Source organism: Lucilia sericata, unplaced genomic scaffold (assembly GCF_015586225.1).
Source record: "Lucilia sericata isolate MDLA Ls3-8-SP2 unplaced genomic scaffold, ASM1558622v1 Contig000327F_arrow, whole genome shotgun sequence".
Taxonomy (NCBI): Eukaryota; Metazoa; Arthropoda; class Insecta; order Diptera; family Calliphoridae; genus Lucilia; species Lucilia sericata.
Window position 1 is genome coordinate 206,418 of NW_023994348.1, and position 14,777 is coordinate 221,194.

A 14,777-nucleotide genomic window follows, 5' to 3' on the forward strand; every position below is an offset into this window, starting at 1 on the left:
TGATATTTTAAAAAATTGTCGCCTTTAATTGAATACTTTTAACTCCCATTAATTAAAACAAAATTTTTTATTTGAATCTTTTTTTTTTAACGTTTATTTAGATTAACTTAAATTATTTATGCAAATCTCTTGTTATTTTCACAGTTTATTTTTCATATCTTCTTTGTTTAGTTTTAATTCACTTAACTTTTGAACCCAATTAGAATTAATGCTTAATTTTTCTTTTGCTCATTTCAACACCATTTAATTGGCAAATAAATTTTACATTTAAAAAAATATAAATCAGTCAAAATTAGTTTTAGTTGCTTTTTTAAAAATTATTTAAATATTATTTATAACTTCGTTATGTTTTCTTTGAATTAAAAGTTTATTAATTAATTAATAATACGTTTATTTTATTTATTAATTGGTGTTATGTGGCTCGGAAGCATAACAGATTTCAAAAAAAAAAAATGAATATTAAAAATAAATTAAACTGTTTAGGAAAAATGTTAAAATAACAAAATATTGAGTTAAATTTATAATAATTTGTGTTTGTAAATGAAATTCATTGAGATAATAATGTGGCACTTAAATTATCAATAATTTATCAATAAGCTTGACAAAAGCTTGGAGCTTAAAAACACACAAAATAGTTTACAACATTTAGTATGTGAAGGAGGGGGAGGGAGAAGTTAAAACAACAAGGTGAAAAGATTAAGGTGGTTTTCTTAGAATAAATACAAATTAATTTTGATATCTAAAACAAAAATGATTTGTTATTTGTATATATTTAGATTTTTGTTGTTGTTTGTTTTTTGTAATATAATTAAACATATTTAAAATAAATATGTATTTATGTTTATATATTTATTATATCAATATGTAGTAGCTATTACTCTCTACATCAATGTTACTAACCTGAATGATAAATGTTTATTTATATGTAGCATATGTATGTATGTTTTTTTTTTCTTCTCTTTAATTTAATTGATTATTAATTATAGTTTTAAAATCAAGATCACGTTACCAAATTATGTTAATTTGTATTAATATGTATGTTTATTATTTTTTATGAAGTGTGTGTTGTTGTGTTGCTTTCTATTTTATTTTTACACGTATTATTAAACGATATATTAATTATTTTAAATTTTCTCCCCATCAATTTCCATTTGTCGGACATTCGATGAACTTTGTGTGCCTCGTTCTGGCGACTGAGCATCAATTTCAGCTGTTGTTTCACTTGCTTGTGATATTGATTTATCTTTATTAGCTGTTTCATTTGAATCATCACCCTCGTCATCATCGTCAGCTAGTTCTTCTTCTATTAGCTTGCGTGCCAGCTTAACCGCTTCAAATTCTTTGTAATGGGCCTTGCGGCGTCGTTCGAATTCTATGCGTCGTGCTAAAATAAAAATGGGACAGAAAGAAAGTTTTTAAATAATTTAACTTTTTATAATAAATCTCAAAAAGTCTCTTCTAATAAAAAATTTTTAAAAAATTTATCTTTTAATCTCTTCCTGCAGAAAATTGTTGTAAATTACTGTTTCTATAAAATATTTTTAAAAATATGTATTTCTTTTCTTAGACAATTTTCGGATCTACTCTCTTTTCAATAAAAAAATTTCGAAACATTTCTCTTCTTTATAGAAAAGTTCGGAAAACTTCTCAATAGAAAATTTTTGAAAAATGTCTTTTTTTCTTTTTAATAAAAAGAGAAATTTTAGGAAATTTATGGTAAAAAGAGAAAATTTTCTATATAAAGAAATATTTTGAGAAATTTTCTATAAAAAAGAAATTTTGAGAAAATTTCTCTTTTCAATAGAAAATTTTCGGAAATCTTCTTTTCAATAGAAAATTTTTCTTTTCAATAGAAAATTTTCGGAAATATTCTTTTTCAATAGAAAAATTTCGGAAATTTTGTTTTTTCAATAGAAAAATTTCGGAAATTTTGTTTTTTCAATAGAAAAATTTCGGAAATTTTGTCTTTTCAATAGAAAAATTTCGGAAATTTTCTCTTTTCAATAGAAAAATTTCGGAAATTTTTTCTTTTCAATAGAAAAATTTCGGAAATTTTTTCTTTTCAATAGAAAAATTTCGAAAATTTTGTCTTTTCAATAGAAAAATTTCTCTTTTCAATAGAAAAATTTCGGAAATTTTCTCTTTTCAATAGAAAAATTTCAGAAATTTTCTCTTTTAAATAGAAAAATTTCGGAAATTATCTCTTTTCAATTGAAAAATTTTGGAAATTTTATCTTTTCAATAGAAAATTCTCGGAAATTTTTTTCAATAGAAAATTTTGTCTTTTCTATAGAAAATTTTCGGAAATTTTCTCTTTTCAATAGAAAAATTTTGGAAATTTTATCTTTTCAATAGAAAATTCTCGGAAATTTTTTTCTATTGAAAATTTTGTCTTTTCAATAGAAAATTTTCGGAAATTTTCTTTTTCAATAGAAAAATTTTGGAAATTTTGTCTTTTCAATAAAAAATTTTGGAAATTTTGTCTTTTCAATAGAAAATTTTGGAATTTTGTCTTTTCAATAGAAAAATTTCGGAAATTTTCTCTTTTCAATAGAAAAATTTTGAAAATTTTGTCTTTTCAATAGAAAAATTTCGGAAATTTTCTCTTTTCAATAGAAAAATTTCGGAAATTATCTCTTTTCAATTGAAAAATTTTGGAAATTTTATCTTTTCAATAGAAAATTTTCTTAAATTTTCTCTTTTCAAAAGAAAAATTTTGGAAATTTTATCTTTTCAATAGAAAATTTTTGGAAATTTTATCTTTTCAATAGAAAATTCTCGGAAATTTTTTTCTATTGAAAATTTTGTCTTTTCAATAGAAAATTTTCGGAAATTTTCTTTTCAATAGAAAAATTTTGGAAATTTTGTCTTTTCAATAAAAAATTTTGGAAATTTTGTCTTTTCAATAGAAAATTTTAGAATTTTGTCTTTTCAATAAAAAATTTTGGAAATTTTGTCTTTTCAATAGAAAATTTCGGAAATTTTGAAAAAATTTTATAGAAAATTTCTCTTTTTATAGAACATTTTCTTAAAATTTCTCTTTTTACCATAAATTTCCCAAAATTTTTCTTTTTATTGGAAATTTTTCAAAATTTCGATTTCTATAGGAAATTTTCCTAAAACTTCTTTTTTTAGAGCAAAAACTTCATGAATTTTTCTTTTTATAATAAAAATTTCCAATTTCCATTTTCATATAGAAAAATTTCCCAATGTTTCTTTTTTATAGAAAATGTTTCCAAAATTTCTCTCTTTTAAAAAAAATTGTTCAAAATGTCCCTTTTTTTAGAAATTTTTCAAATAATATCTCATTTTCATATAAAATTTTAAAGAATTTTTCTTTTTTGTAGAAAATTTTTGGAAATTGCTCTTTTTATAGAAAATTATTAAAAAGTTCTCATTTTATATAGAATTTTACAAAATTATGTCTTTAAAAAAAAAATCAAGTCTTTTTATGTTTATAACCTAATTAAAAAGAGGATTTACATTAATTACATCGAATTTAGTTCAATTTATAAAATTAACATGAATTAAAATCATGAAAAAAACACCATTATCTGTTGAAAGTATATCCCCATATTGATTCTGAATAAAAAATAATAATTCTATTTAAAGCTAATTTCTAAATTTGTTTCCTTATCACGATTCCTTATCATCTGTGCTTTCACTCAAAATATTGCGAATTACAAATCAATACAATCTTGTGTCTAAACCTATAAACACGTGACTTAAAACAAACAATCCATACAAATATAATCAGCTAGAATAAATCTGACTGACACCTAATATTTGCAAGCTTTGTTGTCTCTATTAAATTGTAATTAGTAATACAATACCTTTTTCCTCTGGTGTCTCTTCAAATTCTTCATCAGACTCTTCTTCATCATCGAATGAAGGCGTTTGTGTGTTGGCAGCAATACGTAATCTATTTCAAAAAAAAAAACACGCACATTAATATTATTGATTTAGTATTTTATTTAATTAGAATTATATGGAAAAACAAAACTTACTTTTCAGCTAATAATTCAGCATCTAATTGATCACGTTGTGGATCTGGTTCTGCTAAACTGTATGGCGTTTTAGGTTCATCAATTTTCATATGACCATAATCTTTATCAGCTGGATGAAAGGTTTGTAAGACATTAAGTTCATCGAATTTAGCGCTTTTACGGCAACTATTTTAAAATTAGAATAAAAATATAATATTTATAACTGCTCAAATAGACATACATATTATTTATAATATCAATATAAATAAATTAATTGTTCGTTCTAATTAGTTATTTCTATTTACGTACTAGTTTATTTTTTTTACATTAAGCTAGTTTTTAAAGAACAAGAAATCTATAGTACGTATTAGTTTATTTTGGTAATTTTGCATTGAAAATGTGCTTAATTAACCAAAAATAAACTTTTAATATCCTAATCATAAGTGGAATACAATTTAAAAATGTTATATTTTTTATAACTATTGGTTATGCTAATTTTTTAGGAATTGATTCAAATAAGTCACTAAAATTAATACGTGTTAAGAATTTATAATTTATAACATTTATCTAACTGCTTGCGAATTGGTTAATTTAGGTGTCAACAATTATAACAAATTCTTACTCTCCGAGTATTATAATGAATAGAAAACAATAAACTTAAGTAAATAAATTATCGTGTGAATCATTACTTTGACGTTGATATATTTAACTGGAATATGACTAAACATTGCCTGAAATCAAATTAATACAATTTAATTTTAAAATTTATTTCTTAAATTGAATATATTTCGCAATATTCTCTTTAGATTTATTTGAATAGAAAACTTGAAAAATTATCCATTTTTAAAGTTTTAATAGATTTTTGAAATTTTCCCTTTTAATAGGAAATTTTCTCTTTAATAGAAAATTTTTATAATTTTCTCTTTTAATAGAAAATTTTTAAAATTTTCTCTTTTAATAGAATATTTTCTCTTTTCATAGAATATTTTCGATATTTTTCTCTTATAATAGAAAATTTTCAAAATTTTCTCTTTTAATAGAAAATATTCGAAATTTCATAGAATATTTTCGATATTTTTCTCTTTTAATAGAAAATTTTCAAAATTCTCTCTTTTAATAGAAAATATTCGAAAATTTCTCTTTTAATAGAAAATATTCGAATATTTCTCTTTTAATAGAAATTTTTCGAAATTTTCTCTTTTAATAGAAATTTTTCGAAATTTTCTCTTTTAATAGAAATTTTTCAAAATTTTCTCTTTTAATTGAAATTTTTCGTAATTTTCTCTTTTAATTGAAAATATTCGAAAATTTCTCTTTTAATAGAAATTTTTTCGAAATTTTCTCATTTAATATAATTTTTTTCGAAATTTTCTCTTTTAATGAAAAATTTTGAGAAATTTTCACTTTTAATGGAACATTTTGAGAAATTTTCTCTTTCAATGGAAAATTTTAAGAAATTTTCTCTTTTATTGAAAATGTTTGAGAAATTTTCTCTTTTATTGAAAATTTTCTATATTTTCTCTTTTAATGAAAATTTTGGATATTTTCACTTTTAATTGCAAATTTTCGAAATTTTCTTTTAATAGAAAATTTACGAAATTTTAGACTTCAATAAAAAAAAATATCTAAATTAGGATATTTTCAATTTTCTCTTTTAATATAAAATTTTGGTATATTCTCTTTAAAAAAAATGTTCAATATTTTTCTCTTTTGAATATCAAAAATTTCTCTTAAATACATAGAATATTTTAGAAAACATCTCTTTAAATGTTTGTATAGAAATTTAAAAAAAATGTTTCTTTTAATTAAAAATTCGAAAAAAAAATCTTCTTTTCATAGAAGATTTTCCGAAAAATTCACTTTTAATAGAAAAGAATTTCTAAAAATTCTCCTAAATATTAATTTTGTTTTACTATTCCCTTTATATAAAGTAGCATGACTTTTATATCTCTAAATTATTTTTATTTTAATTACTTTTTACTTAACAAGTGGTAAACTTTTTGCAATGTGACTCAATATATTGTACTTTGACAAACATAAACAGAAATTAATCACCTAATTAAAACCTCATTAACAGAAATAAAATACTTTCTTAATACCTACACATGTATACATACAAACCTAAATGCAAATTAATTAATATTACCTTGCACCAGTACGATCAAAACTGCTTGAAGTTTTTAAAATACCCTTTTTTGGTCGTTTGCCACCAGCACCACTAGCACCATTGCCACCTCCACCGGCTTCAGCATTACCACCATTCGAAACACTTTGCATGTTGATTCTTGTTGTTTTTATTCAACGTTTTAGACGATGTCAATACAAATGTAAAATATTATTCTAAAACTTCTTGTGTTTTATTATTTTTTTTTTTTTCTTATTACTTTGATAATTATGACAGAGTATAGAATATTATTATTTTTGTTTAATATTCGTTTGTGGTAGACAGCGATAACTGGTAGTGATGATGTATATGTTATTTTTTTGTTGTAAATTCACTTAAGCTGTAGTTGTTTTTTGTATAAAAAAAAGAAAAATTAAATCAATTTAGAAGAATAAAAATTTATATTTTATTAAAATGAATATGGAGGTGTTACGTCGTCTCTTTATTGTATCATTATGATGGTAAAGTGTAAATAAATAAATTAAATGCAAACGTAGAGCAGATACAAATAAACAAAATTATAACAGATTTGTAGAGATTAGATAATATTAGAAAAGTAAAGCTTCTATAAAATAATAAAACGGATGAACAAAAAAAAACTCAAATACAGAAATATAAATTTTTATTTATAATCACAGTTTAATTAATGTAATATTTTCAAATTGTTAGTTCCGATTTTAAAATTTCATGTACAAAAATTCACCCTAATATTTAAAGCGAAACCAACTATATAAACATTATCAAACAATTTAATTTAAAGATAAAAACATTGTTTATTGTTTATTTTTAAATGCAAACTTCTGTCTACATGTGTTCGAACATTAAGTGTTTGCAAAAGTAATTTACAAATTTCAGCACATTTTAAATAAAATGTTTAGACATTAACACATTAGTAAAAAAAACTTTAAAAAGTATTTTTATGAAGCAATTTTAAATTAATATTAAATTTACTCAAAGTGTACTAGAAAGCAAATTGTACAAAGCATAATAAATAAAAGATCATTGATCTTTATGGCAAAGATTTTATCAATTGTAAAACTCTTTTAACAGAAAATTGACTAAAACTTCTCTTTCTAATCAAAATATTCTAAAAATTTCTGTTTTAATATAAAATTTCAAAAACTTCTCTTTCAATAGAAAATACTCAAAAATTTCTCTTCTAATAAAAACTTTAAAAAACATCTATTTCAATATACATATACAGTATTGTTCGAAACCTAAGCAACTTTTTTTGGCATTGTATACAAAGTGCTATATTTTCTATTTTAATTGATTTATTCAAAATTATATAATTGATAATAATAATATTATTTGTCTACATTATAATTACAACAACAAAAGTTTAATTCCATTTCGCTGTGAGTTATAAGAAAATAATAACTGAATTAACTCCATAAATAGCTGTTCGAAACTGAAGCAACTTTTTGATCTTCATATGAAAATCTTTGATCCTTTTGAGTTCCAAACACATTTATGGAATAGATTAGTTACTAGTGTAGTTCGTAATGAATCCCAATCGGATTTTAAGCCACTCGCCAGCTGTAATGTTTTCTAAAACTGCGAGTTTCGACCCAGCGCTTCAGAATGCCGAACAGCATCTCTAAGGGGCTTGAGTCAGGAGATTTTGATGGACAATCAAAGAATTTGGGTCCCATTATACGATAACTACTCTTAGATCAACTTTGCTAAAGGATTTGGTTCGTTATCATGCTGAAAATCGCAACAAAGTAATTTGTTCTGTTCAATGTACTTAATCCTTTGGTTTATTTTGTTGGCCAAAAATGTCCCAGAAAGTAAAACAATCCAATTTTATTTGTATTTCAACATCAGGACTTACTCTACTCACTAAAAATCTTGCCCATAACCTTAATTGTGTGACCTCCATGCTTTTTTAAGTCTTTAATGTACGATGATGTAACCGCATATGAATCCCGCAGTGACATGGCACAGAGTTTACTTAAAGAAATTCGATTTTTTCAAAAATTTTGTACAATTTTGGGTAGAATATTGAAATAGATTACGCAAGACTAATAAAAACAGTTTTATTTACAAACGGGTCCACATTTTCCGTCTTAAATTCAAACAGAGTATGCGAGCCTCAGAGGCTGAAGGAAATATTACAATATACCCTTTTAGTAAAGGCCCAATAATGAATAGAGAGCAAAATTTTAGGGTGTGGCTATGTTTTTTAAAGAGAAGAGTTAGTCCTGATGTTGAAACACAAACAAAGTTGGATTGTTTTTCCTTTTGGGACGTTTTTCGCCAACAAAATGAATCATATGATTGAGTACATCGAACAGATCAACTTACTTTATTGCGATTTTCAGCATGATAATGAACCAAAACCTTTGGCAAAGTTGATCTAAGAGTTGTTATCGGGTAATAGGACCCAAACTCTTTGATTGCTCATCAAAATTTCCTAACTCAAATCCCTTAGAGATGCTGTTCGGCGTTTTGAAGTGCTGTTTCGGAACTCGCCGTTTTAGAAAACATTGCAGGGCCGAATAGCTTAAAATCCGATTGGGTTTCAATACGAACTACACTAGTAACTAATCTATTCCATAAAGGTGTTTGGAACTCAAAGGGACCAAAGATTTGCATAAGAAGATCAAAAAGTTGCTTAAGTTTCGAACAGCTATTTATGGAGTTAATTCAGTTATTATTTTCTTGTAACTCACATCGAAATGGAATTAAAATTTTGTTGTTGTTATTATAATGTAGACACATAATATTATTATTATCAATTATATAATTTTGAATAAATCAATTAAAATAGAAAATATAGCACTTTGTATACAATGCCAAAAAAAGTTGCTTAGGTTTCGAACAATACTGTATGTATTTACTTTTACTTCCCTAAATAAAGACATGAAAAAAAATATTCATTTTATTTTTACCAACTATGTATATTTTTCCAAAACATCATACAAACAAAGGTCACCACTAAGAGATCTCTAAAGGACTTATAATACCCCCACATCCCTCTTTAAAGAAAAAATCAATTTTATTACAAAAGTTATAAACAATAAGTCTATTTTAAATAGGGCAAACTAGAAGTGAACAAAATAAACTTGACCTTCAAAGTAGGGCAGCAAATTTCATTAGTATAAACTGACAACTCAAATGGAAAATGTTTTCATTCCTTTCAGAAAATCTAAAACACTGTAAATAATGTAAATTATGTACAAAAATGAAATAAACAAAAAAATACTTTGGAAATAAACAGGTAAATAAACATACTACGTATAAATATACAAACATACCTATAGAAAACTTTGCACATAGGTATGTATGTTTGTAATTTTCCTGTAAACAAACAAAATTAAAAAAATAACATGAAATAAAAATCAAGTACGAATGACCCCACTAAACGGATTTACTAATGCATATGGTAAATACAAAAAAGAAACAAGAAAATAAAAGCAAACGAAACAAAATTATTGTCGATTAAATCCGACTTTATGAAACTGTATAAAGATATGAAGCAAAAATTCAATAATTCTTTTTTCATGCACAATTAAATAGGAACCGATTTCTATAATTGTAATAGAACAGAAGATCACGTAACAATTTTTATAACTATGTATGATCATCATATTACTAACTATAGTTTAGTTCTAGTTCAGTTCTAGTTCAGTTCTAGTTCAGTTCTAGTTCAGTCCTAGTTCAGTTCTAGTTCAGTTCTAGTTCAGTTCTAGTTCAGTTCTAGTTCAGTTCTGTTCAGTAGTTCAGTTCTAGTTCAGTTCTAGTTCAGTTCTAGTTCAGTTCTAGTTCAGTTCTAGTTCAGTTCTAGTTCAGTTCTAGTTCAGTTCTAGTTCAGTCTAGTTCAGTTCTAGTTCAGTTCTAGTTCAGTTCTAGTTCAGTTCTAGTTCAGTTCTAGTTCAGTTCTAGTTCAGTTCAGTTCAGTTCTAGTTCAGTTCTAGTTCAGTTCTAGTTCAGTTCTAGTTCAGTTCTATTCAGTTCTAGTTCGTTCTAGTTCAGTTCTAGTTCAGTTCTAGTTCAGTTCTAGTTCAGTTCTAGTTCAGTCTAGTTCAGTTCTAGTTCAGTCTAGTTCAGTTCTAGTTCAGTTTCTAGTTCAGTTCTAGTTCAGTTCTAGTTCAGTCTAGTTCAGTTCTAGTTCAGTTCTAGTTCAGTTCTAGTTCAGTTCTAGTTCAGTTCTAGTTCAGTTCTAGTTCAGTTCGGTTCGTTCTAGTTTCAGTTTCTAGTTCAGTTCTAGTTCAGTTCTAGTTCAGTTCTAGTTTAGTTCTAGTTCAGTTCCTGTTTCAGTTCTAGTTCAGTCTAGTTCAGGTTCTAGTTTCAGTTCTATGTTCAGTTCTGTTCAGTCTAGTTCAGTTCTAGTTTAGTTTCTACTTCAGTTCTTCAGTTCTAGTTCAGTTCTAGTTCAGTTCTAGTTCAGTTCTAGTTCAGTTCTAGTTCAGTTCTAGTTCAGTTCTAGTTCAGTTCTAGTTCAGTTCTAGTTCAGTTCTAGTTCAGTTCTAGTTCAGTTCTAGTTCAGTTCTAGTTCGGTTTGATTACATTAAAATAATTGTGATCATGAAATTAATATGTACTTCCATACCATCAACTCAACGTAAAACACCTTCCATCCTAGTGTTGTAGGGTATTCGCGAAATATCAACAAGAAAAGTGAGCAGCACATAATTTGGGGCTGCACAATACATTTTAAAGGAGTCGGTGGGGTATAGAGGGTGCAATGAATATATAACACATGGTTAAAATGTTTGATTGTAGGTGTTATTGTTGTTTTTGTTATAGTTACTATTGTGTATTTTTTCAGTAAAAACTCTTTCAACTGCAATAATGTCTGGTTAAAAAGGAAGAATATAATGTAGCAGCTGGTGGGGTTGGGGGGATAAGGGAATAATGTAAAAATATATTTCGTAATCAGCAGAATAAAGAATGATGCATCAGTTTACATTAGACTTGACAAGTTTAATTAATTTTGCTTATGGAAGTGTTAATGATGACAACTATTTGATAATAAATATGTATGATGATGATTAAGAAATAATTCCTCTTAATTTTATTTAGAAAATTGTTTACTTACGTTCTTGTTGTTTTCTTCTTTTATAAAAAGCTCTTATTTCTTTAAATCTTATTAACAAATCAGCAAAATTTTAAAATTGTTCACAGCTTTTTATTGAGAATCATTTAAGTTTTTCACTTCTTTTTTCAACGTTTCGGCTTTTTATAGTGCCTTTTCGTTTTGTTTGTCTTTGAGATTTCTTTTAATTTTAATTCACAAATATTGGTTCTAAAAATATATCACTTGCTATTTATTTTTATATAAATGTGTATATATGTTTTCTTTTTTATTTGTATTATACGGACCAGTTCAATATAAAATCGCAACAACTCCCTGCTTTTTTTTTCTGCTTGTGCATTAAATTCGTTTCTTCGATTTTTTTCATCACTTGACAGTTTGAAACTGACAGTTTCAAACCAAGGCGAATTCACATTAGGTGGTATTAAAATTTGTAATGAACATACAACCTGAGTGGAATAATGTTTGTTTCATATGAAAAGTTTGTGCCTGAAATTATAAAAAATTTATTTATTTGTAAAAATTTATTTCAAAATGTAAAAATATATGAAAGAATTATATTCCGAAAGAAAAAATCTTTGTTGCTAATGGAAAATTCAAAATTTTGTTTAAAATTTTGTCATAACGTAGAAGAAGTTAGTCGCCAGCAGGATAAAGACCTCGTATGGGTTTCGTTATATAAAGTGTTACGGAACAGAAGTTTTTTGGTTAATCGAGTTATATACATAATGTAAATATAAAATATGAAACAAAATCGTTATTTTCAGATTTTTTACATATGTAATTCAAAATACTAACGAAGTTTTTCTCAGTTTTAACAGAAAATTTTTAATATTCAAATGTAAACAAATTTTGAAAGCATTAAGTTTATCAGATTGATTGAATAACACCACCTTTTGTAAATTCGCCTAGTCTTGGAATAAAGCAGATGAGAGTAGTTGAATAAAAGAGTAGTACCAAAAATGGTTGTAAAAGGGTATTTAGGTATGGCAAATAAAAAGTACTTTTTATATTAAAGTGCTGTATAGATATAGGGTATAGCATATTTATGTGTTAAATTTAAATATTTATAAATATGTATAAACGTTTTTCAATAGAGATAGAAATTCTATCATAGAAAATTTAATAAATGTTCTGTATAAGAACATTAAACAAATGATCTTATAGAGAATAAAAAATCTATAATAGAAAATTTAAAAAAATTCTCTATAGAAAATATAAAACTTTATCTTAATGAATTTTTTTTTCAAAATTTTCTTATAAAACATTTTAGATCTTATAGACATTTTCCTTACAGAAAAATTCTCTTATAGATAAAATAAGCAATTTTCTTATAGAAATTTAAAAAAACTGCTTTTCTGGCGGCTGACTCTAAAAATTTCGACGGCGGCTTAAAATCGGATTTATGCCGGATAATTTTTCTGTTGTGTTTTTAAAAATTTCAACGTTATCCTTATGAAGTGAAAAAAAAAATTGTTGAAAATGTTCTATTAAAAAAGATTTCTTTAAAAATCTTCAAAAAGTGAAATTTTTGAAAGTCAAATTTTTCAAAATATACATAGGTTTATAAAGGAAAAAAATAAAAAGTGGACCTTTAAAAATTAACAGTATACCTATAGCGATTATTAAAAATTTAAAAAGTAGACTTCATAAATTTAACAAACACAAAAAATAGTTTTTTCCTACTATAGAATCCTAGTCCAGACTATAAAACAGTCAAAAATTAAAATGGTTCACAAAATTATTCTTTATTCAATTAAACATTACATACAATAGTTTACATTAGAACTTATGTTAGTAAATATCTTGGCATTAAACCACCAAATCGTCGTATCACGTTTCTAACCCATGCAAACTGTCTCCTAGTATTCGTATAGACTCCCGGAAATGCTCGTCGTGCACATCCAATACCATATGATACTATACCGTATTGAAAACCATTATTGGTTAAAGGGCCACCAGAATCTCCCTCACATGCATCTTTAGCTGGTGAAGCTGCACATATTACTAGTCTTGTTACAGGGAATTCCCGCCTAAACTTGTTCCTGCAGGTTCTATGCGAAACTCTTGCGACCGTTACACCTCTTAGAACATTTGAGGGTTTGCTCGATGTTTCTCTCAGAGATCCCCAACCACTAACTAAATATTTTTGTGGTAGTTTAAAATTAGGTTTAGCCAAACGCACAGGTCTTATTTTAGGTGAGAATTTTAAACGTCTTTTAAGCCTTATTAAACCAATATCATTATCCAATGTAATTAAATTGTAACCCGAATTAACTATAACATAGCGAGCGTAACGCACAACACCGCCACGTTCTCGAAAACGAGATCCAGCTCTTATTTTAAACGTACCACCACCTTTGAGGCAATGTGCTGCTGTTAGCACCCAATCAGCACTGATTATGGAACCGCCACAAATAAAAAAATTATCATTGTACACCGCAACTTGATAGGGAGCTTCAATGATATTGAGCGGTCTGCCACCGACAATACGATTTATGTTGCCGGTATAGTTAAAATATGTATTTGTTGAATTTATCAAGTTATCGCCAACATTTAAAATTGCAGACGAATTCGAAAATTCCTGTCCATAGCAAATGCAAAATGGCACACTAAATAAAGTTAAAAATCTCACCAACCACATCTTAACGATTGTGGGACTGTTCAAAGAATGAAATTGAAGAATAGATTTGAAAATTTTTGTTGGTTCATTTCACCAACAGGCTTTTTTATTTACATATAGTAATTAATGCAAACTTTCATTTTCTTTAAACTTAACCATTGTATCGTGATAATTGGAAACTTTTACATACATAATTTAAAATTCAAAAACGTCCACATTTTAACAAATAACATGTTATGTTCTTTATATTTTTTGCTAATTAGAAATGATGCCTGAAATTTGCATAAAGTTAATGACCTTTATTTAGAACAATCTATAAAATTTACAGTTAATCTTCAACTTTGACAATATTTACTACCTGTCGAAATGTATCGTCAACTAAATGTAAAAATGTTTTTCAAAAATTAGGTTATTAATAAAATTTTAAATATTTTACATTTACAAACACTGAATACCTATACAAAATTTAATGATTTATGTATTATATTGCTTATACAGCTTTATTAAAATATGTATTTATGCTAAAGTCAAGCCTATAGTATAACCTATACTATTGTTTATAGTGAAAGGTACAGTTTAGTCCAGTTTTGTAATATCGTATAGGCTATTCTATGGTCTAGTCTATTATCTAGTCAAAAGTCTAGCCTATAATCTAGTCTATTCTATACTCTATTCTATAGTCTATTCTACAGTCTATTCTATAGTCTATTCTACAGTCTATTCTATAATCTATTCTACAGTCTATTCTATAATCTATTCTACAGTCTATTCTATAGTTTAGTCTAGTATATATTCTAGTCTATTAGACTATAGAGTAGAATATAGACTAAACTATAGAATAGACTATAGAATAGACTGTAGAATATACTAGAGAATAGTCTAAAGTCTATAGACTGGTCTATAGTCTAGTCTATAGCTTAGTCTATAGTCTAGTCTGTAGCCTAGTCTATAGTCTAGTCT

General features: G+C 25.7%; 2 protein-coding genes across 3 annotated transcripts; both read right to left on the minus strand.

Moving 5' to 3' along the window:
• Positions 1-374: 374 nt before the first annotated feature.
• Positions 375-11,573, minus strand: LOC119603684 (protein phosphatase inhibitor 2). Of its 2 annotated transcripts, none has more exons than XM_037955804.1 (5): positions 11,198-11,573; positions 6,133-6,490; positions 4,008-4,172; positions 3,834-3,922; positions 375-1,384 (listed from the first exon to the last, which is right to left on the minus strand). In XM_037955804.1, the coding sequence occupies exons 2-5, from the start codon at positions 6,261-6,263 to the stop codon at positions 1,125-1,127; spliced, it is 645 nt and encodes a 214-aa protein (XP_037811732.1). In that variant the 5' UTR covers positions 6,264-6,490; positions 11,198-11,573; the 3' UTR covers positions 375-1,124. The 2 variants fall into 2 exon arrangements, with proteins under 2 accessions (XP_037811732.1, XP_037811733.1); XM_037955805.1 differs by lacking the exon at positions 11,198-11,573 and adding an exon at positions 9,414-9,432.
• A 1,344-nt stretch (positions 11,574-12,917) lies between these two features.
• LOC119603693 (trypsin alpha-like) lies at positions 12,918-13,865 on the minus strand. The gene has a single exon (XM_037955814.1). The coding sequence runs from the start codon at positions 13,836-13,838 to the stop codon at positions 12,984-12,986; it is 855 nt and encodes a 284-aa protein (XP_037811742.1). The 5' UTR covers positions 13,839-13,865; the 3' UTR covers positions 12,918-12,983.
• Between the last annotated feature and the right edge of the window lie 912 nt (positions 13,866-14,777).